This window comes from Protomyctophum parallelum (assembly GCF_964188405.1).
Source record: "Protomyctophum parallelum genome assembly, chromosome: 14".
NCBI classification, from domain to species: Eukaryota; Metazoa; Chordata; class Actinopteri; order Myctophiformes; family Myctophidae; genus Protomyctophum; species Protomyctophum parallelum.
The window spans coordinates 29,085,424-29,111,740 of NC_139709.1; the positions used below are offsets into that span (position 1 = coordinate 29,085,424).

At 43.0% G+C, this 26,317-nt stretch overlaps 2 protein-coding genes across 2 annotated transcripts; one reads left to right on the plus strand and one right to left on the minus strand.

The window, feature by feature from the left end:
- Positions 1–3,101: 3,101 nt before the first annotated feature.
- On the minus strand, positions 3,102–15,359 carry capn10 (calpain 10). The gene is made up of 13 exons (XM_083781471.1): positions 15,099–15,359; positions 13,374–13,649; positions 12,272–12,403; positions 10,421–10,617; positions 9,166–9,443; positions 8,613–8,757; positions 8,214–8,380; positions 7,006–7,268; positions 6,297–6,499; positions 4,877–5,144; positions 3,911–4,116; positions 3,627–3,672; positions 3,102–3,328 (listed from the first exon to the last, which is right to left on the minus strand). Exons 2-13 carry the CDS (start codon positions 13,515–13,517, stop codon positions 3,299–3,301), a joined length of 2,079 nt encoding a protein of 692 aa, XP_083637597.1. The 5' UTR covers positions 13,518–13,649; positions 15,099–15,359; the 3' UTR covers positions 3,102–3,298.
- Positions 15,360–24,284: 8,925 nt separating this feature from the next.
- LOC310870202 (C-C motif chemokine 4 homolog) lies at positions 24,285–26,111 on the plus strand. The gene is made up of 4 exons (XM_083781291.1): positions 24,285–24,548; positions 25,054–25,168; positions 25,756–25,833; positions 25,982–26,111. Exons 1-4 carry the CDS (start codon positions 24,467–24,469, stop codon positions 26,019–26,021), a joined length of 315 nt encoding a protein of 104 aa, XP_083637417.1. The 5' UTR covers positions 24,285–24,466; the 3' UTR covers positions 26,022–26,111.
- The last annotated feature ends 206 nt before the right edge of the window (positions 26,112–26,317 follow it).

Genomic DNA, 26,317 nt, shown 5'->3' on the forward strand with positions numbered 1-26,317 from the left:
GGAATCCTCCTGGGCCAAAGGCGTGCACGACCGTATACGTCGCCCCGCTGTTGCGTGCGTGCACGCAGCACGCCGTTGGTGTGTGCGTGCAATGCACACGGCGTGCACGCTGAGTGACAGCTAGGAATGTGATTGTAGCCTGTAGGCCTATGCCTTTTGTCAATGCAGAAATGCAGTTTGCACACACATTTAGACAGAAAACGAGAAGAACAAGTTCGGTGGTTCTCAAAATCTCAAACTTTTTCAATACATGTAAAATTGTATTTGGCCGCTGAACCCCAGATTAAAAGATTTTGTGCCATACATACAAGATTTCTTCTTTTTTTTATATTATTTTTGTTAGATCTATATACTGCAAGCTTACATACCTACAGTATTTAATTACCAAATAAATAGCCAGTGAGTAAGTATAGTAGGCCCTAATATGGGTTGTGGCTAAACAGATCTCTATGCTATATTTAACTAATTTAGCTGGGGACCCCCTGCATACTCCTCAAGGAAGGATCTGTCATGCTGTCACAGATCTGTGCTGTGTGTCACAGATCTGTGTGCTCACTGTCAGCCAAATTCCAGCCTGAATCAGATCTGTGTCTCATTGAATCCGATTTGTTTAAATAAGTTTTAAGTTAAACAAGTCACATGGAATCCGATTTAGATCAGAATGTGGCTCAAGTAAGTCGCATTCGTAAAAATCGGATTCCATGTGACTTGTTTAGACTAAAATGAACCAGATTCCAAGGAGTTGCATTGAGGTGGACTGGCCTTGAGGTCCTAATAACACACACACACACACACACACACACACACACACGCGTGACAGAAGAAACACACGCTCATCTTTTAAAGACCTTTATTTGACCATTTTTAACACATGTAGGCAAGCCTACAGTACAGTACGGGCACAGCAATACGTACAGTACCAATAACAATAATAGATCATCATCAACATTTAAAAGCCTATCAGTGGGACGGTCTGTGTCTGTCCACGACCGTTCTGGTGTGATTCTCAAACTCAGGGTACCTTGTTGAGGCCGGTTCCAACCTTCCAAATGGAAGTCTTTACAGGTCTGTAACTCACGAGTTATAATGAGGGGTCCTTGAAATTAAAAACCTAAAATGTGTGACTTCTGCACACATGGACACGGGGTACGAGCAGCGGGAACACACACAGGGGTTCAGTGCTCATCAACAATAAAACAAAACATGTGGCGGTTTCTTCAACGTCCGGAGAAAATAGCAGATCTACGAGCTCGGCTACGAGATTTGGTGTAGAGTGAAATACTAGAGATTCTAGAATAGAGCCCTGGGGGACCCCAGTCAACAAAGTGCAGTATACAATAAAGTATACATGGAATAAATAGATGACTGAAAATTGTACGGTATTATCATTCTAAGCCTATTTTACTGCTGTTCTACATATACAAACAACCATTTCAGGTGCCAAAAATAGCTGATCTACAAGCTGGTAGATTTGCTATTTTCGGGCGAGCGACATTCTTCCATAGGAGACATGCTGGCTTCTACGGAATCCGAATTCCGTGGCGAGTGGCGACTGAGAACTCTAATCCATGAGTATACGGTTTGGTTGGGATGGGGGGACAGTATAGGGTTTGGTTGCGATGGGGCCACAGTACAGTATAGGGTTTGGTTTGGATGGGGCGACAGTACAGTATAGGGTTTGGTTGGGATGGGGCAACAGTACAGTATAGGGTTTGGTTGGGATGGGGCAACAGTACAGTATAGGGTTTGGTTGGGATGGGGCAACAGTACAGTATAGGGTTTGGTTGGATGAGAGAGTCCTGCCACTCTGCTCTGGGCTCAGTCAGAGCAGTCCAACACAGTTCAGCATTTAATCGGTCACTCAAGAGTAACACAAGGTACACAAGAGCTGTGCAACAAGTCTTTGGTACAAAGCTCCTCGACGGTGTCGTCAACAATAAAACACATTACAAAGGAATAAAATAACGTAGAAAAAGATACAAAATAAATTTAAAACGACTTTCTAAAAACAAATACGTTAAAAAGTGTCGTTGAGGAGAAAGAACGAGACACTGTCCATGATCTGTCGCTGCCGTAGCGTATGAGTGGCTGTGTGCGTGGAGTATGAGTGGCTGTGTGCGTGGGGTATGAGTGGCTGTGTGCGTGGGGTATGAGTGGCTGTGTGTGTGGGGTATGAGTGGCTGTGATGAGTGGCTGTGTGCGTGGGGTATGAGTGGCTGTGTGTGTGGGGTATGAGTGGCTGTGATGAGTGGCTGTGTGCGTGGGGTATGAGTGGCTGTGTGTGGGGTATGAGTGGCTGTGTGTGTGGGGTATGAGTGGCTGTGATGAGTGGCTGTGTGCGTGGGGTATGAGTGGCTGTGTGCGTGGGGTATGAGTGGCTGTGTGCGTGGGGTATGAGTGGCTGTGTGTGTGGGGTATGAGTGGCTGTGATGAGTGGCTGTGTGCGTGGGGTATGAGTGGCTGTGTGTGTGGGGTATGAGACTGTTTTCTCAACTCGCTGTTTCTCTGCAAGACATTACTCTATAAGCCATATATCCAAAACTGGTGGGTCAAACTGAACAACCAATGTCAATTTGAAGCTATCATTCCCTGCTTTCATATGACATGAAAAAAATGAAAATTCAAAAAAATCCAATGGCAGTCAAATTTAGTCACACTGTGTTCCAATGTCCAAACGCCAAAAAGACAATTCAATTGTAACAATCGCAAATTATTTGTGTGACAATTCCTCGTCAACTTAAAACGTGTAATGGTGACAGCTACTGTATGTCACGGTGCGGTCGGCTCCGTCCGTCTGGAAGCCCGTCCCCTCGGCCGGCCCCTGGGCCTCAGTTTGAGCAGCTTCATCAGAGAGCCCTTTGTCTGGGGCCGGCAGGCGCTCTAGTGGGTGAGAGAGAGAGAGAGAGAGATCGGCCTCTTCAATGGCGGCTGTTTGTTTACACCAGCCAGCCCCGTCATCCTTCATTAGCAGCCCAGCCCACCGACAAGCTCTGATGTGCTAATCACCACTCTCTCTCTGTGTGTGTGTGTGTGTGTGTGTGTGTGTGTGTGTAACTGTTCACTGGTCCTCCTAGTCTTTGCCGCTTCAGGATGAAAGGGTTTTGAAATGTCCCGGTGCACGCGCACACACACAGACATTTCCACATAATGTTCCCTGTCTGCGTTGTCAGCCACTGGCGAAACACACACACACACACACACACACACAGCATGTGGCTCTTCAGAGCGCCCGTGGAGACGGTCCTGTGATGTCGGGCCAAGAGGCAGAGAGAGGTGAACCCACATCGTTGTTTCAGAACTAGCTCCGCATCAGCGAGATGTGAGAGACCTGCCGACCCACACAGAGACACAGAGAGAGCATTCAATGCCGCCATCTATTGGCTGACCAGTGGTATTATAGTTAAAGGAGAAATACCCTGGCCTGAATCAGCCTATAATCCTGTCCCAACATACATGTTGGTCTTGAATTGTTTCATAGATGGAGATAGAATGGAGATAGTTTTTTTCTTTTTCTGCACTTTTTCTGCAACAGTGCATGTGTGAGTAGTATTATGTTGGGTCAGGTCAAAAATCGTAAATGGTACGAAAAATAGCAGATCTACAAGCTCACATCTGGCTTTACTGACCTCTTGAATGGATCTCCCAAGCCTCTCCTGACTTTTCACCACTCTCCTACAAGACAAAAGGCAGATGCTTTATCAATTACTGTAAACGTCATCATCAGGCAATATTAGAGCTGCAATTCGTAACTTTGATCTACTCTGGATTGCATTGAACTTTAACTAACTAACAGTCAGGCTGGTAGGTGGAGCAGGGCCCTACGACTGTCCTGTGTATTGTGTGAGCCACGGTCAAAGTGAAGCTGGCTGGTCAGTCAGGCTGGTAGGTGGAGGAGGGCCCTACGACTGACCTGTGTATCGTGTGAGCCACGGTCAGAGTGAAGCTGGCTGGACAGTCAGGCTGGTAGGTGGAGGGCACCACGACGTAGAGGCCCACAGGGAGACGGCAGGCCAGGCTCACGTCCTGCATGTAGCAGTGAGGAACGCAGCTGGCCACAGGCTCCTCGTCCCTGGGGAGAGTCGGCTCAGGGACTCCCTCCTCCTCCTCCTCTGGGACCTGATATACACATTAATATCAGACCAAACAGCTGGGACTCAATGCCTGGGACTCAATTTATATATTAGTTGCACGCGGCGTTCACGCGACGTATAAGTATAAGATGAGCTTCAAGCTGACTCAAGGTATATTGCATGTAGACTCTAGAGATGTACCGAGACCAATTTCTCCTTCCCAGTACCAATTTCTGATACCCATGACTTGCGTATCGGTCGATACAGAGTACCGATCCGATATACCAGTGTGTAATTAAAAAACTATCTTGGACAGTGGTTTCACAAGGGGGTACCACATGTACGCTTGCGGGTCTGTAACTCTCAGAGTTAGAGTTATCACCTTGAAATTAAGTAGTTTGAGAACCATGGATTCAGGAATAAATATAAAGTAATGTAAATAGTACAGTAACAGTATAAAACAGTAGTGTGCAACAAGACAACTGGAGTATTCAAAATATTACTGTAAATTAATGGCATAGACCGGCATATTAGCTGATAACAGTATACATGTCATCCCTACAGCATGTTCTATTTTACCTGCTTACCAAAAGAGATTGTTAGGGTTAGAGTTACTGTCCTCAGAGAGGAAATTATTTTCCAAATATAATATTTGCAAATGCAAAACAAATACAGATGTTATACAGACTCTACAACTCTCCTTCCCTGTCCTCAGTTCACTGTCTCCAGACAAAGGCAACCTAGAGCCATGCACAGAGTCATGCACAAACACGGCTACATTAACGTAACGCCAACGACCGACGGACCTTATAGATGTGGAAGCCGATAGGATGGAGGTCGGTGTCGGCGCAGTTCTGGTGCAGGCCGACTCTGACGTTGTTGGCTCCCGCGGCCGCTGTCTTCGCCGGGTCTTCGCACACGGCGAACGGAAAGCGGGGATTGCGACAGTGAGAGGGGAAGTTCCTGCTTCCTCCGCCGGTCGTGCCCGCCTCCCACGCGCCACGGAAGACGCCGGTCTCCCACTCCCCTCCGTCCGTGGCCAGCGGTAGCGATGGGCCGGGGGCTTTCAGGACACTGAGGAGGAGGCACAGTTCATTATGCACGCATTCATTATGCACTGAGGAGGAGGAGGCACAGTTCATTATGCACGCATTCCAAACGCAAAACAAAACATCAGTGATCGAAAAAGTTTTTTGTTTCTTCTGTTTTTTGTTTTCATTGATTCGTATGTTTTACTTGTGTTCGATCATTTATTATTATTTGGTGTAAAAAAAAAGAAAACTTTTGAATAAAAACAAAGTACTCACATGTGTTACTTTAAAAAAAAAACTTATCAATACCGCAATGTAGAAATACTGCGTTACAAGTAAAAGTCTGGAATTCAAAAGTAAAAGTATTCATTATGCAGAATGTCCCATTTGAAGTTTTCAAATGTAGTGGCGTAAAAGTACAATATTTGCCTCTGAAATGTAGTGGAGTGGAAGTAAAAGTATTGGAAATTGGAAGTACTCAAGTAATGTACAAATACCTCAAAATTGTACTTAAGTACAGTACTTAGCTTGGTAGCAGCCAGCCTACCGGAATCTACTGAACGGAGGGATACTGTTGTAAACATTCCAAACGGTGCATGAACACCAATTTAGCGCTTACGTATAGGTTCGGTATATGTTTACCAGTGTATACCAAAAATAACATGTCAAAAGATATCAAAATGATCTTGTTAATATTATTTTATAAAAACCAAAGACATACTTTCAAACAGACATTTCTATGTTGGTCAATATAGGCGAACATTTAAAAATAGTTTCAAATATAGACAATCTACAACAAGCTTAATTATTGCTTAATTAGCTAGCCCATTTAGACCTGAGGCCATCTTAAAACAGTTCTCTTACGTTGCCATGAATGCAGAGAAAATCTCTGACAGAGGAGAGAAACATGACCGGAGTCGGTTTCCAACTCACAATGTGGTCTGTGTGCACCAACCTACTGGTAGCCCATGCATGCTCACAACGTCTCTGCGACACAAAGAGAGCTTGTAGGTCAGCGTGCGACACACGCACGGGCAACCAAGTGTGAATCAAGCCTCTAGGCACCCCAAGAGGCCAAAAATATATATGAAACCTATTTATGAGAATGTATTTCCAGGGAGCCCAAAAATATACAGTGTTTGCACTGTTGTTTGTAAGCATGGTTCCATCCATCCAGTCAGTGGGCGTTCGTTACCTGAGGGATACGGGGCAGAGGGAGAAGGCCCTGACGAGGAAGCTGGCCTCGGCTCCCGGGAGGAAGGTGCTGGGGACCAGCAGGTGGTAGCCAGGCTCCAGGTGGCCGTGGAGGACCACCTCTCTCTCGTAGGCGTGGCAGTGAGTGGACGCACAGGGAGGGCTGCTCAGCGTCCTGCCCAGGTTCAAACGCTTCTTCTCCACCTGGCGGCAGTTAAACCCTATGAGACCCGAGACCAGATTCTACAAAATGTCTTCTTAAACCCTTTGAGACGCGAGACCGGATTCTACAAAATGTCTTCTTAATCATGACAGATTTCTGTAAAATAGCAGATCTACAAGTTCATAGCACGGTACTCAGTCAGTGCTGCGCTATGAGCTTGTAGGTCTGCTATTTTTCAATAGCTAAACTTTAAAATAATTATAGGTTATAGTGGTTAAAAGCTAAGGTGACACAGATGCGTTCCAGGTGTTAACAGGTTAAATGCACGCACGCACGGTCCCACACGTGCACACACACGCTATCACCAATTTACGTGCTACATCACACGATGAGGAAATGTTATTGTTCTGTTCCGTTTTAGTTTATTGCTTTGAAATATTGCATTATGTGTATCTCGACGACACTGCAAATGAGGATGACCTCAATGTCTTTCCAGAATAAATAAAGGTTTGAATGAATGAATGAAAAGTCACATCAAAAAACAAACCTTCCACATGTGAAGAGCAATAGCCTGGAGGTAGTGCTGGTGTTTAGCGTTGTTGGTGCCCTCCGGTGGTCGTTGTGCGTAGTGCGTGGCCGTGGCCCTGCGTCTCCTGTGCTGCAGCAGGGAGATCAGCACCTCTCCACTCTGGCACACTTTGAGCCACAGCTTGGGGTTGGTGGCGTAGCCGCTACTGTTCCGACAGCCCCCCGCCGACTGGCCCTTCACCCAGCGGCCCACCGCCTGGCTACTGTGACGCAGCACATTTCCTGTTGTTGGAAATGTTTAAGCCATTATTAAAACCAGAAAGAAGAAAGCATCTGTGTAAACACTTTAACTGTTATTTGGGATGTTGGCTATTCAAAAATAGCAGATGCACCTACCAACTTATGAGCGTGTAGATCTGCTATTCTTGAATAACCGTGGAAGATTTGTGCAAATCTTTGAATGTATAATTTATTTTAAAGCAAACATTTTTTTAACTCAAACTTTTGGTGGTCCTTGACACAATTCTTGAGAATCACTGAAACATACGTTTTTCAGGAAACTTTTAGGATTTAGAAGACATTTGTAGAATCCTCTGGTCTTAATTCCAAGGCTCTAAAAAGCAACCATCCACACACAAACAAAATACAAAAAAACTGTTTAATATGCCGCTTCAGTCAACGAACGACATTGAGTCGAGACCGGTCAGCGTTCAGAGACGCTGACTAAGGCAAATAAGCCGAAACACGCACGTTGTTTGATGACCGCTGCGGCGTATTAAACACTTTTTAACTTTGTTCCATGAGGGTGCGTTCCTTTCTTGTTCATGGGGTTAAGAATCTGCAGCCGGCCGACCTCTCAAGTTGCTCAAGCCTGGCCTTTCTAAGTCCATTTCAAGGATCGCCAGTTTTATTATTCCGTACGTACATTTAGCATAGAAGTCCCGTTTGATACAATATTTTACAATCTCAGGGACCCAAATCTACACTGTAAAACCCTAATGGTTTATCCGAGTCGGTTGAACAAAATAACGGTTTAGCCAGATATACAAGTTCACAGCGCACAAATCTTGAAAGCGTGCAAACCTTAGAGGGCATTTGCAGAATTGGCCTCAGGTCTTAACCGACTAGCATGCGAGTGTCGACTAGCCTGAGCAGCAGCAGCAGCGTTTAATAGACTAGTCGACTAGCTGTGCACATCCCAAGTCACAGATAAAATGAGATAAGTACCAGTATAGATGCTCTGCAGGTGGCCCTCCCGGTTTATGGGGTAGCCTACAGTGACATCGTCAAACTGCGACACAAATTCAGCCTCGTCCAACCAGAAGTCGCCCTCCTCCGCCCGGCCTTGGAGGCTCAGAGCACAGACGGGGTCCACGGAGCTCCAGCCTTCCCCACTGGACACAGTGGACAGAGGAAACACACATAAGCCCTGTTTTGGGCATTTCCTGCTGAGAGCAGTTTTTCTGGATGGGGCTAAACACCTCACCTGATGACACGCTGGCACTGTCACTGAGGGCATAACAGGGGTTCTTTAAATGCTTAAGAAAGGTCATTCGTTCATGTACATCTCACACGCACACACCCACACACACACAGACAGACACACACACACACACACACACGCACCTCTCAGTCCAGGCCCCTCCACAGCTGCGTCTGCCCCATGGGTTTCGGATCCTGAGCAGTCTGACCATCCCACCCGATGTCCTCCTCACGTCCACCCACTCCATGACACTCATGGCGTGGTACTGACCCAGCTCACCGCTGCCACCTGCTGGGACACACAGGCACGGTCACAGAGGGGGTCACAGGGGTGAGACCTTGGAGGTTGCTTAGCATTTTAAATATGTTACAATCATAACTTGATTTCATCTGCTTTCAACCCGCTGTTCCCTATTTTGTTTTGAATTGGTCAAAAAAGGTAATAAACATTTTAAAAATCCAGATGTGTGCGTGCCTGCAAGCGTGCACATACATGTGGTGGGTCTTAGCTTTTGTAAGAAAGAAAAACACATATCTCATTTCATCTGAATTATGAAAAAGGATGTTTCCCAGGCAGATTTTAAAATAAAACATTCCGTTTGATGGCTTTAATTAACTTCAGGGACTCGTCATGGAGTAGTTCCACAAATCTCTCCAACCTACAAGAGGTGAATTAAGCGCCCTCCCCCCTCCTGACCTGCGGGGGTGTTGTGAGTGGAGCAGCTGAGAGAGCAGCCATCTCTGACGGCGTGCAGCTGGTTTAGGTTGAGCCGTCTCCTCCGGCCGCGGTCGCTGTCCTGACTCGTCCCCCGCTCCACCTCCTCCTCCTCCTCCTCCTCCACCGCTGGCTCTGCAGACCCCAGGCTCCGTCGCTCTGCAGACCCCAGGCTGAGACACTCTGCCAGGCCTCCGGTAAGGTCCACCAGGGCCTCGGACACCTGGCCTGCCCAGAGGCGCTCGTACGACCCATGGAGCCTAGACATGAATAATAATAATTATGTTATCTATTATATGTTTGCAGGCACCCCTGGATTTTGCATCACGGCGCCCACTTTGAGAAACCCCTGATCTATGGTAAATGGTAAATGGTGCATTTATATAGCGCCTTTATCCAAGGCGCTTTACATAGATTGTGCATTGCATTCACCCATTCACACACACATTCATACACCGATGGCGGCGGAAACCATGCAAGGCACCAACCAGCTCATCAGGAGCAATTAGGGGTGCTCAAGGACACTTCGACACCAACTCTGGGGAAGCCCGCGTTCGAACTGTCAACCTTGCGGTTATCATCCAGTCACTCCTGAGCCACCGCCGCTCGTACTGGTACTCTTCAACACTCCGACACCGTTCGTTCCCATTAACCAACCACGCACTGTACACACAGGCCCCTTTTCCACCAGGGTAGAACCGCTTCAGCTCTTTTTTCCTGCTTCCTACTTTTGAACAAAATGTATTTGTTCAGATCCCTAAAAGTTGGTTCGAAACTGGAACCAAGTGGTAACCAAAGTGGGCTGTGCGTGTCACTATTCAGGTTGGAAGATGCAGATGTGATATAAACCATAAAAAAATTAAAATGAACCAGTTCTAGAACCAAAGTTATTTTGGTGGAAAAGGGGCCTCACTGACCTCACAGATCTCTAGTCTGTATGCCATCAACCATCCTTACTTGTTACATTACAAACCAAAGTAAATAAAAAAAAACAACACGTTACATTCAAACACTTGTTGTGTATTACAATACAATTGTGTATTCGACAAAATAAATCTTTTCACAAAAGCATTGTAAATGCCCATTCACGGGTAACTCCTGGGATTCGAACCCCGGGCTTCCTGCGTGGAAAACCAACATCTTAACCACTAAGCCAAAGGGAATTCCCTTTAGCTCGGGGGAGATACAGTATTAAGACTTTAGTTTTAGTTCATCAGAGCCACTCTGCTACACTCACTTGGCGTAAGCCTTCTCCAGCAGAGCTACCCAGAATGCATTGGGGGCGTGGCATCGGGAGAAGCAGAGTGCGGCGCCGACGCAGGGCAGCCGGTCGTCAACGGTTACCTCTGCCCAGCGGCCCTGCTGCCATAGACGAAAACGGAAGCGGCCTCGGTACCCGCTAGCGCCCCACTGTGGCTGGTCTGGGGGTAACACCTACATTCATACCGTACATACACAACACAGCACAGAGTATGTTAGAACAACATAAACTAGTATGTTTGTTTGAAATTTCTTTATTTAGGAATACCCCATTGAGATACAGTATCTCGTTTTCGAGAGGGTCCTAACTACAATCAATACAATACAATACACAAAAGGGAGAAAAGAAAAAAAAATAAAACAACTAAAACACAAAACAAAACAAACAAACAAAATCCAAAACACAAAAAACAGGGTATTACAATAAGCAAGTATAATGGATGGATGGATCATTTGTTCTGTCAGATATGACTGTCACTTCCGTTGGTCAGCATTAGAGTACAGTTGATTAAACACATATGTACATATCCAGAGCATACGTATCCACGTGAAACACATATACACTGTTTATATATTCATTACGAGTAACTATAAATACGCTAAGTCAGGTATGTAATATAATAGTGTATAAATACATTGAATAAATAAGTTGAGCAATAGTCATCATGGCATCATGGGCATGTGCAGGAGGTCGTAAGGTAAGAAGACAGCGCACTTTTGAACATGTTGAAGACTATGGGAACAGAAAAATAAGGTTGAATGGAATGCCTCAGTTGGTAATTGGTGGTGGGTGGTTCTAGAAACTGTTTGAGATATTGAGGATAATTGAGGTGTATACATTTGAAAATAAACTGAATCCAGTGACACTGTCTTCTTACAGTAAGAGAGGGCAACTGAAGATTTTCATACATGATACAATGGTGAGTTGTAAAAGGGCAACCTAAGATGAATCTGCACAGTTTGTTATATACAATGTTGAGAGTATTCAGGTTTGTTTTAGATGCGGTTAGATACACAACATCTGCATAATCGAGTATCGGTAAAATAAGCTGTATGACTAGTCTTTTCCTGACTGAGAATGTAAAACAGTTTCTAGAGCGATAAAGAACACCAATACTAAAGTTAACTTTTCTTACAATATGATCAATGTGACATTTAAACGAAAGTTCAGTATCCAGCCACATGCCCAAATATTTGGTGTGTTCAACTCTTTGCAGAGGAGTATCATCCAAGCTGGTTATAGAGAATGAGTGATTTAGCGATTTTGATTTAATATTTTGACGTGTGCCAAAGATCATTGTGAAGGATTTAGTTTTGTTGTATGCATTAATATACAATCAAAGCTAGTGCCGAAGCCAGGAGTTAGTTTTCCGTTACCGATATATCGATATTATGTAATGTTGCTATAGCAAAACAAGAGACATAATATATATGTAAGAGACATTTCTTTTCTGTTTGGTTTATTTCTAATTTAGGGATGTCACTGCATGGGCATGGTCAAGGCCAAAGTTGCCCTAGATACTTTAAGAGGTCTATAATCAGTCCCAGGTGTTGCTGAGGCAAACAGTTTTTGAATGTCAGACAAAACCTGGTAGTGATTCTGTATGCGTTTAGACTATTTTGTTTTATTTATTTATAGTAAAGTGACAGAGAATAAATACTTTTTGTTCAAACTCAGTGAACGTTTTTGGACATCGGTTTTTCATCGCACGTCTAAACTTAATGCCTGTCTAGAGGCGCTAAAGTATAGGGACTTTGATGCTACATTATCTGTGCATTATTCATTGACATGTACTGTAACAGAGTGTGTGCATTGTGGTTATTATACCCTGTCCAACAGATGCTGGTTCTTCAGCAGGACGGTGCAGGCACACAGGAACCAGCAGTCTCCCAGCAGACCCTGCTTGGCATGAGCCTGGTGCATGTTGTCTGGGAGCAGGACAGGAGACTGGCATATCTCCTACAGAGGAACACACATCCATTTCACCTAAACTGTTCTCAAACTGTTTAATTCCAAGGACCCCCCAAATTCATGGACCCCCATCTGAAACTGTTTCGTGACAGGAACCCCCAGAAGAGAGGATTTGTGTTAATTATTCGCAAACACCATTCTTCTAAAATGCCAACGTATAAAATATGGATGAAGGGGTCAAAATGTGTCGCAATGTGTGAGGTTGTATATCTGCTATTTTCACTATGTTTGAACGTTTTGCCAATTATCGTTCCAAAACATAGGCACGTCGGGGTGAAAGTTGTTAATATATCTTACTATAATATAATATGTTGAAAAGGCCAAACCTAAACATTTATCCTATTCTAAAGGGTACTTACCACAAGCATTTTATTTTATTTATTTATTTTATTTATTTTCTAGAGGATAGAAGCAGCAACTCGTTTTCATTAAAGAAGTCATACTTCATTTGAGGAGTGGAGGTTGTGTCACTGTATAAAACCCATTAAAACTAGGAAAGCATCGGTGTCATTTTTGGCTTGGCTATGCAAAAATAGCAGACCTACAAGCTTGTACAGCTGCTATTTTTGAACATTTTTGGAAAAATCTTGAAAGTGACAACCACTGAGTTGCAGAATTTAATTGGCCTCAGGTCTTAATGGGATAATGTAGCTTACACACACACACACACACACACACACACACACACACACACACACACACACACACACACACACACACACACACACACACACACACACACACACACACACACACACACACACACACACACACACACACACACACACACACACACACACACACACACACACACACACACACACACTCTTTTAAAACCTGTAAACTTGTGATGATGTGAATAAAGTTGAAGGTAAAAGTTGAGGGGGAATTACTGACCAAGCAGATTTTTATGACAGCCAGGGTTTTGGTCATTTATTTACTAGTCTAGTTGTTATACCTGCGGGCGACACCAGACGATGTCACCCTGTAGGCTGGCGATGGGCGTGGAGAAATCAGAGAACAATGATGTGTCGTCGGCGGGGAAGTGGAGGTCCTCAAAGAGACCTTCACCACCTCTGCTTTCATCCCAGTCCTCCTTCATGGCTGCTGGCTGGCTGGCTCTCTGCACCTGGCTGGTTTCCTGTTTGACGCTGCCGGGGCCCCGATGTGATCAACTGGCTGTGATCAGCTGCACTGCATCCATGGTCAGTTCACCAACGTTGTGTGCGCACACCTTCCTCAGGAAAAACATCAGCCATTTAGCCCTGCTGTGATTCTCAACTTCAAGGATCACCCGGTTTGAGATGCATTAGTCCACGGACCCCCAATTTCATGTGATTTATTTTTTTCTTTTTATCCATCTTGGATGAAAACGCAACCCTGACCGCCAGTTGCACTCATTTGGGGAGACGAGGAAAGATCCAAGATGGCGGAAAGATTCCGAAACAGAGTGGATTAAATGCTTTTTAATTGAAAACTACGGACCTCCTGGCTTCCAAACCTTCCCGGGGAATAATTGGACAGGTGGGGCAGCAGGGTAAGCACCTTAGATTTTGCACATTTTGTACATGTTCAGAGTTACTTTGAGGCAGGGGGTTTCGCTCTCTCTACCATGGGGGCACTGACCACGTAGATTCAAAATGTCAAAATCGATACATGTATTGTGTAACACAAACAAGTCCCCACCAGGGCTTGTATGTGTTATCCTTTTAGCCTTAATGTCTTACTGTACCACTGTCCATTTGGACACCTGGTGGTCAGAGGTCCCTGGACCTGGCATAGCAGTGGCGGCCATTTTCTGGTTCCACCATGTGTGTGAATGGGTGAATGTAATGCACAATCTATGTAAAGCACTTTGGATAAAAGAAGCACTATATAAATAGCTCATTTACCATTAACAGGTTTTTGTTATATCAAAAAGAGCTTTATACCAATTGCAGGCTACTCTGACAGTAAATATGTAAATATAACTATTAACAGCTAGGCATGGTTCACATGACGCTCTTACTTCACGAGCGTCATGTGAATGATATTCATGACAGTCATGCTCCAGGGCTAATTAACAGCCAGTTCATAGCTCCGTTTATCCTCACCAACTATACTGTCCCAAGTTTGCTTCTTACCGGTTCTTAGTTGTTTTATGTGTTTGACACAATGTAAACATTGTTTTCTCATGCCAATAAAAGCTAATTTGAATTGAATAGTGTTCACAAATGGAACAAAATAAAATGGAAGCCACAGGCAGTGGTGGAAAAAGTACTCAGCATTTTTACTTAAGTAAAAGTATCAATACTGCAATATAGAAATAGTAGAAAGTCCCATTTCAAGTTTGTGAGCTTGTAGATCGGATATTTTCAAATGGCCAAGATGTTATTATTTAAAGGGCTGAAGTGGGTAATGCATCTACAACATTTACAAAGTAACTAAAGCTGTCAAATAAATGTAGTGAAGTAAAAGTGCAATATTTGGATCTGAGATGTAGTGGAGTAGAAGTAAAAGTACCGGATATTGGAAGTACTCAAGTAAAGTACAAATTCATCAGTACAAATTCCACTTAAGTTAAATATGTACTTTCAACCACTGCCAAATGGAAACCACAGACGAGGCTACTAACATCTCCACGTGTGTTGTACATCATGTCAAATTGGAGTCAGCGCATCCTTCGGTTGCCATAGTAACCTACCTCTCGCCGCCGGTCCTGCATCACTTCAGGGCGTGTTGTTTGCTGCAGGTGATCTTCATTACTTTACAACACATCTGATCTAGCATAGCGTCCGTTAGCTCGTCGTCAAAACAAACATCATGGACAGATCGTCTCCACGTCGCTTAATCATTACACGCACACACCGTCCACTCACACTCAGAATATTAAAAAAAATCAAAGTAGGTAAAAATCTGGTCCGGATACCATGGCGTTATCCCATAAGAACCGCAATATTGTGCATTATCGTTGACGTTGAGCGCAGTGAGGCTTCTGAAGGAACATAATAATATTCGTCACGCCTCTTCCGGGAATGACACCTCTTGGTTGTGAACGCATGGGAATCCTTCCTTTGTTGGGTATGGGCGCCACCGAGTGGACGCATGTTGTACCTACACACAACATTAACGTTTAGGAACTTTAGGCCTATAACATAAGCTGCTGTATTTCTGATTTGATTCTGTCAGTGTTATAAAGATGGATAACAGCAATGCAAACAAGGTAATACAAAAACATGATTAAGGACATGTATTAGTTTTAGTTTAGTTGCTGCAGTGAGGTCTAGCCAACACCAACTCAGCTGGATCGCTGCCCTCCACAAATTCCTATCCAACATCAGGTTCTTGAGCTTGATGACATGTATTAACCATTGGCATTTTACTGTTACGGTTTATTCAGTTCCAAAAAAAAACTATTCACAATATTATCACATTAAATCATTGCATGTCTTTGCATACCGTATATATTTCTGCGCTGTTCATTGTCAAATGCTGATCAAACTTGGCTATAGGAATGCATTCTTCCAGTAAGACATAGTGCTACCTCGAGGTCATTTAGGGTTATTTTCCTAGCAAAGAAGGAGAGAACTCAATCTTGAATTACTTGTTCTAACTTAATCTTGAATTACAGGCATGTTCTAAATAGGACATGCCTGTAACGAGACAAGAGAGACATCAGTGACATGAGCAGATATGTGCTTGTGCGGTGAACAGTAAATAATATTATTCCTTACACCACATTCGACATTGCAGACCGCTGTGACCACTTGGCCATTTTAAATAGTCTGTATTTCTAACTGTATTGTCTGTCTTTCATTTGTTTTTGTTTTGTTTGAATGAAATTAATTCAAGAGGAATATTCCACCCTTTAGTGGTAGGAGTGTAATCTAAGAGTGTGAATTCTTGGCCGCACAGGAGATGGCATTGTAATACAAAATGTCCTACTGACGAAACCTCCACCGCGCTTTAATTTGAGCCGGATTAATGAATTCAAGAAGAGTGTAATCTGAGTGTGAAATGTCATCTTTCAGGCTGATAAAGCCTTTATTTCTTTCCTTTTTCTGTAGGTTGAATTAATTCACAAGTGATATTCCATCCTTTTCCACTGTTTCATGGAAAGAGTGTAATCTGAGAGTTTATATACTGTATGGATGTATTTCCTGAATGGGAGTCTATCAAAATTCAAAAGCCACTTATTGTCTTTATGGTTCAGTGTTCTGAACCATAAAGTTCTGAACCATAAAGTTCTGCAGTACTGTACTGCCATGTCTTTGTATATTAAATATTTTTATTATATAATAGTGTTGTGCCTGAGCTGTTTTTATTTTCTTTCTTTTCTTTTGTTGTTTGTTATTATGTTCTTGTTGTGTAATGTCTGTGTTTGTTGTCCTTAAATTTGTTAAAACCAAAAAAAATACTTTATAAAAAATAGTCTGTATTTCTAAAGCTCTTGTTCCAAAGTGCATTACATTCACACTCACATTCACACACGGATGGCATAACAGAAGCAACCATGCAAGGCACCAACATGACCATCAAGAGCTGTTAAGGGTTGGTTATGGTTCAGTGTCTTGTTTCAGCCTCTTCATGGGATTTGCTTCACTGCAGTATTCTGTCCTGCGAGATTTCACAAGACCAAAGAAGCAACATCATCACACTTCACACACCATGCGACTGAAAGAATTAAAGGTCGTCCTTTGTGTGCATTGTGAACTTGTAGATCGCTCGTCTATTTTCGAAAGATTTTTATAGATTTGAAAACTTGACATTTGAAAGGGGACATTCTGCATATTGAGTACTTTCTACTTTTGGTACTTAAAGTACTTTTGATACCAATATCTTTGTACTTTTACTCAAGTCAATGTTGATTAACGACCTTCTACTTGTAACAGTACATAGTTTCAGTATTGATTATTTTGCTTAAGAATAGAACGAGAGGCCCAGGCTGTAGCGTAACGGTCTGGGCACCGGACTGGTAATCCAGTCGCAGTGTGCCGCGGGTTCGACTCCCGGACCCGACACGGCCTTTACTGCATGTCATCCCCCCATCTCTCTCCCGTTTCCTGTCAGCTTACAGTTTACTGTCTGTCCCTTCAAAAATCTATAAAAAGGCGTAAGCCGCAAAAAAAATATCTTTAAAAAAAGAATAGAACGAGATGTGACACATTGTGAGCTTGTAGATCTGCTATTTTCTAAAGATTTTAAAACATTTGAAAACGTAATAATGAGTACTTTCTATTTTGATGCCATATCTTTGTACTTTTACTCAAGTACATTTTGTATTCTGGACTTTTACTTGTAACAGTGTATTTTTGCATTGCAGCATTGATAGTTGATACTTCTACTTAATACATTTCTTTAAAACACTGGTTGAGTGACTTGGACCCTGAGATCAGAAACAATGGTAAAGAAATCACGTACCTTCCATCTCAGACAGAGACGCAGCGCTCCTCCTGTCAACCACATAACCACATTTATTTTTGAAACTGCATTTGGGTCAGGTGGCATGCAAGAGCGTGGCAAGAGCGCGTTTGCAGATATGCAAACTCACAGCACATCTCATTCAAGACACTGAACTTGCAGATCTGCCATTTTTGCCATCCAATGCATTATATGGTTAAATGGGGCCTAAGAGATGCAGAAATTAACTTCTGGGCACAGCTAGGTCTCCACCAGGAGGATAGGAGAGTGTGTGGTGTTTGGCAAAATGTTTAGGAGTAATTTAAAAATGTTTGTTTGGGTTTGTATGTGTGTGTGTGTGTGTGTGTGTGTGTGTGTGTGTGTGTGTGTGTGTGTGTGTGTGTGTGTGTGTGTGTGTGTGTGTGTGTGTGTCTGTCGCAACTTGGCCTCTTGTAGCGCATACCTGTAACTGAACATACCTGTCTTTAAACTGCTCTGCATTGACATTAGGCCTACATGAAAGTGATTGATGGAACTGCTGTTTTGTTGACCTGACTTCTGTGATTAAACGCCTTGGAATAGGCAAACGTGTTTCTGTCTCCTGGGTGTGTCAGTTGCCACAATGTGTAAAACACAGACAGTAAAGCTACAGTCATGATGTGTGTGTGTGTGTGTGTGTGTGTGTGTGTGTGTGTGTGTGTGTGTGTGTGTGTGTGTGTGTGTGTGTGTGTGTGCGTGTGTGTGTGTGTGTGTGTGAGAGAGACGCAACTTGGCCTGTTGTAGCGTCACCATGAGGCTGATTTGAAAACTGTCAAGTGGCATTTCTTCCTCAGCCTATAGTGGGAATAGGCATGCACGGCTTGATAAGCCGTGGATATGCACGGCTTTGGATATCTGTGGATATGCACGGCTTGGGTACACTGCCATGTCTTCCTTCTCAGAATGCATTTCTTTCATGTGGATTCCAAGGGATTCTATTTCCAAAAAGTTGCGTAACTGATCTGACAGTGCCTGTTCCTCTCCGACGCATCACTTCAATGCCCACAACTTCAGTTATGATATTTAGCGTGGTGACTTCTCCTTGCACCAGCCATCCAAATACATTTTCCAGTGCAACTATAGTCCTTCCTCTCTGAGTTAATGTATGTAGCCTACAGTATACTTCTCAATAGAGTTCTCGCCCTGACAAAGAGGTGTCCAAACTGTTTTCAATGGGGGCCATATTAGAAAATATTAAAACACCAATGGGCCAACTACATCTCCTGACATGATGTAGCTTTGGACCATAATATGGCCACATACATAATGCATCACATCACATCAAATACAAACAATTGTATTTAACTATCATCATCATCAATATTTAATATCAATGGTCTTTTGGCAGGTGTATGTGTGCAGTGAACAAAACACTAAAATAACTATTTTATTCAGCCTAGGCTATTTCACATAACCAGTAAAAAAAAAAGAAAAAAGAAAAAGGGGAAAGAAAATCACACCCATGTGAGGTGAGTGGTGCAACTCTGTGTGGGGGTCCCTGGGGGGTCCCCGGAAGTTCCAGACCCACAGGAACGTGGCCAGGGTGCCGACTCGAGTCCGAAACAGTCGAGAAATGTGGGGGTCCCCGGAACATCCAGACCCCCAGGAACGCGCCCAGGGGGTCAGCCCGGTTCTGATGAGCCGCCCCGCATCCGGAATGGTTGAGAAATGACAGAGTTACCGTGTGGGGGTCCCTCTACTGTACTGTACTGTACTGTACTGTACTGTAACACCCCAAATCATCATATATACAGTTAATACTGTATGTGTGTGTTAGGCTGCGCAACAGTGACACTTGGTTGTGAAAACCAACAAAAGCTATGTTCATGCTCGGACAGACCCAGCCAAACAGGGACAGACCCAGGGACCCAGATAGGGAGGTAGGAGTGGTTGCACCACTCAAAAAGAAGAAATACCCCTTCACAATGAGACAACAAGGAACAAATAATCCTGACATATTATACTCTGGGAAATGCCCATGTTAATAAATAACTTCAATGTAAAAATGTCCCATACAGCACTTTGGACACCCCTAGTTTAATGAGAAGGGACAACATGTTTTGAATAGTTAAGTTAACTGGTTGAAACATGTTGGCTCTTTTTATAGAATTATATTTTGTTTTAACTTTACCTCCTCTCCTCCATATTCTCTTTTTTAGTGCTCAGATCCCCTCTTTCTTTTAACTTCTCAGTAGATGTTTGGCATATTTCCATGCTGTTGTCTAAGAATAACAAGGTGACATTTGCTTATGGACTTTTCTAACGATGGGTGTTTTGTATTGCATCATATTCAGAATCTTAATGATGTCACTCTTGTCAGCGTTTATTGTCTCCACCAGGCCGAAGGCATGTGGGGAGAGTATGTTTTGCACTCCGTCCGTCCGTTTGTGTGTCCGTCCGTCCGTCCGTCCGTCCGTGTGTCCGTGACAGGCTAATCTCGGCCACCGTTAACCCGGTCGATGCCAAATTTTGCACACACACTCCCTGGATGCCAACGATGAACCTCTGCCCCAAACTTTCCAGAACGGCCTGTTATAGCGCCACCAAGAGGCCGCTTTGTGCAAAAACTTCACCGTTAACCCGGTCCATGCCAAATTTTGCACACACACTCCCTGGATGCCAACGATGAACCTCTGCCCCAAACTTTCCAGAACGGCCTGTTATAGCGCCACCAAGAGGCCGCTTTGTGCAAAACAAGTTTTTGCACAGTACACCTACAGATTTTGTCCAAACATCACGCAAATTGGTACACAGTCTCTCTAGAGCCATTCAACCAAACGGGTCTTTCAGATTTATCACACTCCATCCTGATTGGTTAAGATTGGCTTCCAAAGTTCACAGGAGTGCTCAGTTTCAAACTAAATGCTGCAAATCATGAACACATCGCGTGATTTCCGTGAAATTGTGCACCCACATTCCCACTAGGCCGAGGACGAAATGCCACATGAACAATTTCAACTCAGCCTCAAGGTGGCGCTATAACTGGCCGAAAAGTGTTTTTACCTCTAACTGCACGGATCTGTGGATAACCTGGTGGAGACCTGTGCCCGGAAGGGCACTTTTTCTAGTTGGTTATGTTATTTTGACTTGTTGTGAGAAAGCATTTGTATGCGTGTAATAAAAAAGAAAAAAATAGAATTGTATTTTCTGTATTTAAGGATTATTGTATCTACTGTAAATTGATTCATGATATTGCCATTTTGTAATAAAACATAAAATAAATACTGTACAGCAAATATAACTAGAACACATTTTTTCTTTCCTTAATGTTTGTATCACTGACTCAAGGGCGTTAAAACAATTGTGTTGCCACCATTATGTTCAACATAATTATTTTTCAAATAGCATTTCATTATAAAACAATGTAAATTCACATGAAACATTTTACTGTGACATTAGTGCTCGCATAAAGTATACAACAGTATAAAACCAATATTGTGTCACACATGCATTGCGTCTATAAAACCAGGTTGTGGTTTTGGAAGATATCCATTATACGACATTCAAAATTGTGACCTATTTGATATTTGACACATGATGTTTTCCCCTCTGCTCACACGGTTTAAGCCGCCAAGCGAGTTCCTTTGACCTAGAAACAGACTAAGCCTGTCTCACACTGGCACAGCAGCCCACATCTTGCAGATTATGCAATCAGCTAAAGTTGTGTGTATATGTAACGGTTTGACTTCTCTAAACACCTGCGTCACATTACGCGTTTTTGTCCGTCAGTGTATCACTTAAAAGGGAAAGCCCCCATATATGGTGCCCAGGTCTCATGACAACTCGTGACATTTTTTTGTTCCCTGATAAATTCCCACTACGTTCAACCGGCTTTGTAGGAATGCATGCTTGAGAGTGCAGAACTGGTCTTTTGCTTTAGGCATTTTTTTTAATTGGTTTACAGATCTGTAGCAATATATGCATACGGAAATTGAGGTTGAAACATAAAAGGACAAAACAATGTAGGCCTACACATAAAAATACCCATAAGCATAGTATTATGCACACACACACACACACACACACACACACACACACACACACACACACACACACACACAATATTATTGAGATAAATGCGGTCGCATTTACTACGAAAACCTTTGAATCTCTCGTCCGTTAGTCACGCCTCCAGATATGGTCACGCCTCCATATATGGTCACGCCTCCATATATGGTCACGCCTCGTGATATCACACCTCCAATATGATATATGGTCAAGCCTCGTGCCACAGTACGCCACCATATATGGCCATTTCCATATATGAAGATCACGACACTGACCTCATCTAACCCTGGATATGGAGAAGACTGGATCATCACCTAGATCTGCATATATGGAGCCGGCCAGCAACTCTACATCTGACCTCAAACCTCAAACCCTTAGATCTCCATATATGGAGCTGACCTGTTCTGACATTCCATATGTTGATTCCACCCCACCCGTCCTTCCTGTTCTGACATTCCATATGTTGATCTGACCTCATCAAACCCTGTACACTCAAGACACGCTCCACATATGGCCAGTACAGAATTCATTCCATGTGTTGATCTTACCCCCCACACCCAGCCGTCACCCAGGCAGATACGTGCGTGCCCTAAAGGGCGAGGTCGATGGTATATATACTGGTATATAAGAGTAGAAGTACGTGGCATATTATGTCACAGATCAACTCTTTATTATTGCATGTATTGTAATCTGATCTAAATCCTTCTAGGCTATTTTGAGCCCATCTATTGTATTATTTACAGTAAATTGCATAATATTATTACTGTAACACAATACTCATGTTGCATCATTGTGTTGAATTAAGCCATGAAGCTCTTAAGAGCTGACTGTGCACAGGTCCATAGTCTGCCCCATTATGTCAATAACAGTTTGTTGATCTCTAGGAGGAAATATTTCTTTATATTAAATGACTAATCAGCCATGCAGTACACACACACACACACACACACACACAAACCCAAACAAACATTTTTAAATTACTCCTAAACATTTTGCCAAACACCACACACACTCCTATCCTCCTGGTAGAGACCTAGCTGTGCCCAGAAGGGCACCTTTTCTAGTTAATTTCTGCATCTCTTAGGGCCCATTCAACCATATAATGCATTTGGATGGCAAAAATGGCAGATCTGCAAGTTCAGTGTCTTGAATGAGATGTGCTGTGAGTTTGCATATCTGCAAACGCACTCTTGCCACGCCGTGCATATCCACGGATATCCAAAGCCGTGCATATCCACGGCTTATCAAGCCGTGCATGCCTATTCCCACTATAGGCTGAGGAAGAAATGCCACTTGACAGTTTTCAAATCAGCCTCATGGTGGCGCTACAACAGGCCAAGTTGCGTCTCTCACACACACACACACACACACACACACACACACACACACACACACACACACACACACACACACACACACACACACACACACACACACACACACACACACACACACACACACACACACACACTTTCCCCTCACTGTATATGTTTCTTTTCCCTTTTTGCTTCCTTTATGATGAATTCCTGTTCTGTTCTTTAACTATATAGAAGTGTCTATTTGTAGGCCTACGTCTCTAATTGTTTTGATGAATTGAACAAAGTGGACCCTGTTGTAAACAAATGTAATGCTTAATTGGGTCGTCCACTCACAGTTAACAGTCTTTGTATTGAGTTTGTGCTTGAAATGTACTGTAATTCTGCAAACTGTTAATACATATTTCAATCAATCAATCAAAACACACACACACACACACACACACACACACACACACACACACTGCAGTCAACATGTGAATAACATTCATACATTACATGAAAGATATTATATAATTACAGTTTACAATTCTTATTTTAGGCAATGTATAGGCATCTTAATCCAGCGTGACTTGCAATAAGCAAGAACAATTGATAATACATCAAATGAACATAAATAGTCATCTAGGATCATAACTAAACTATCATCAGTCTAACAGTAGAATATCAGCACATTGAAACTATATAAACACAATAGAATGTTATAAAATGACAGATCAATAATGACCATGCTGACATACATATTTTAACCAGTTTGTATAAGCCTGCAAGGTCGTCCAGGCTAGGGCAAGTGCTGCCTATACGGGCTAAGGTGGAGTCTGAAGAGGTGAGTTTTCAGATCACGCCGCAGATTGGGAGTGAGTCTGCAGTTCCAATTGCCAGCGAGTATGGTTACTCTCTAAGATTTCATTCCTCCGATTGCTGTGACTATGACAGCAGTTCCTTTTTTGTCTCTCGCGGGGAAAGTGAGGGGGAAGTTTTGTGACGCAACAGTTAATGAGGCGTGGGACACTAGGGCAGGAAAACCCAAGTCCTCTATGCGGGTTTGGAGTTTCCTGCCTCTCAGGTCGATATAAAGCTGCATGGGACCAGCACCTCTCCACATTACCTCTTCCACACCTCCAAGACAGGTGCCCACATGATATCTACACCTCCAAGACAGGTGAAAAGAAGATATCTACACCTCTAAGACAGGAGAAAAAGAAGATATCTACACCTCTAAGACAGGAGAAAAGAAGAGATCTGCTCCTACACCCAAAGACAGGAGAGCACAGCACCCCGGCACAAACCAAAGTCCACAGTATTAGCTATGATGCACATCAGGACTCCAATGCTGTCCCTTCTCATGCTCCTGGCTGTTGGCCTGCTGGCAACGCACGCATCTGCTGCAAGTAAGTATAGGCCTATATGCTTTGTTACATGCGTTTTACTGTGGACAAGTTTTATTGGTCTTGCATCGGTTCCGAATCCGAATCGAAATGTAAATCATATTCAATGTTTGCACATACAAGGAATTTAGTCTCGTGAGGATGGTGTATTGGAGTGAAGTGACCATATTAAAGCATATATTCACATGGCATCCATTCACATGTTCTAAACAATAAAACAAGTAAGCTGGCCCTGATAATTGGTCAAGTGCTGCATCTTCTGCCGTGTCGGGTTATTATACGGTCGGCAGCTAACCAAAAACAGTCATTCTGTGAGTAATGAATGAATGAATTATTGCACGTGTACAGTACACAGTATAGGTAATACTAGTGCATTCCACAGCCCACTTGCAATGTATACAGAAGGTGATAGACTGATAGTGTCAACAGCATAAGGTTAGGGAGAGTAGTATAGTAGTAGTTTAAATATCTCATATGTTTAACTTTCTGATTGTGTTTTGCTTGGCAGGACGACCACCTCGACGCTGCTGTACAACCTACGGAGACGTGGTCATACCATTCGGTGCCATCAAAGGCTACTCAGTCCAGACAATGAATGGGTTGTGTAACATCGACGCTATCATGTGAGTATACTATAGTACCTAAATATGAACTGAATGCAGATCTGACTGTATAACCGGAACAGTGCGTGGGCCCCTTAACCACTGAAACCCTCAGGGCACTATTCTGTACTAGTGCCTTTTCTGTTTTCTGTTATAGTGGGGAAAGCATTCGCTGAAAATAGCCTATCTACAAGCTACAAGATCGGCTATTTTCAGTGAACGCCTTCCCCGCAATAAGCATGCTGGGGTTTAAAGTGGTTAAAACACTGGGCATCATTTTGTTTTACATTTATTTGACAAATGAGGGGCCCCACATGTAATATATAATATTTAATTACATTTAAAGGCCAATATTTCTACAGATTGCTACAAATTGCTACAGACCCCATGTGATAGCACAAACAAGAATGGAATGGTAAATTTAGGTCTGATAATGACGTGTATGATAAAATATTGCCTACTTTAAGAAAAAACATGCATTTCTCCCCCACTGACTTAGGTGAGGTTTAGGTGCCCACTGGACCTGAATGATCCCTTGTAAAACATGCCTGGGGCAAAATGCCTGGCATGAATTCAGTAAACTAATATTTTGTGTTGTTTCTTTGCAGTTTTCTCACAAAAAAGGGCAAAGAGGCGTGTGTTGACCCATCCCAGGACTGGGTGATGGACATTATCAACCGCCTAAGGTAAATACAGTATACCATAAATAAATAAAACTAAAGGTTTACACCTTCATTTGCTGTATGTTCATATTAGAAAGTGTGTAACAGTGTTTTACATACCCAACACAGTGTAACTTGCATAATAACAATATCCATAATCTTTTTTCTTCAGGTACAAAGTACAGAGGATGCATTCCAAGACTAACAAATGAATACAACTATAGGCTCATATGAAATGAGAATATGGATATCTTGTACATTATTATATTTTTTTAATATATTTTGGGCTCTATGGAATGAGAAGGATATTTTTTATATTATTCTATTTTCTTTAGACAAAAATATTGTTAATACTTACAAAAGCTATTTTGCTGTGCAATACGGGTTGTGTGAGCTCAGTTGTAAGAGCACCAAACACAATATTTGTGTTTTTCTGACTGTATAGCCATGCATTGTCTATGTTTGTAGAAGAAAAAGTTGCAATGTTTGTAACTGTTACTGTACATGG

What these genes read in the sequence shown, in the direction of transcription:
- capn10 (XM_083781471.1), bottom strand. Translation starts at nt 13,517, where the DNA reads ATGAAGGAGGACTGGGATGAAAGCAGAGGTGGTGAAGGTCTCTTTGAG. An exon ending in TTGCTCTTCACATGTGGAAG is followed by an intron (nt 6,500 to 7,005) that starts GTTTGTTTTTTG and finishes AACTGCCGCCAG; the next exon opens with GTGGAGAAGAAGCGTTTGAA. An exon ending in TCGGCTTCCACATCTATAAG is followed by an intron (nt 4,117 to 4,876) that starts GTCCGTCGGTCG and finishes TGTGTATATCAG; the next exon opens with GTCCCAGAGGAGGAGGAGGA.
- LOC310870202 (XM_083781291.1), top strand. Translation starts at nt 24,467, where the DNA reads ATGATGCACATCAGGACTCCAATGCTGTCCCTTCTCATGCTCCTGGCT. An exon ending in AACGCACGCATCTGCTGCAA is followed by an intron (nt 24,549 to 25,053) that starts GTAAGTATAGGC and finishes TTTGCTTGGCAG; the next exon opens with GACGACCACCTCGACGCTGC. An exon ending in TGTAACATCGACGCTATCAT is followed by an intron (nt 25,169 to 25,755) that starts GTGAGTATACTA and finishes GTTTCTTTGCAG; the next exon opens with TTTTCTCACAAAAAAGGGCA.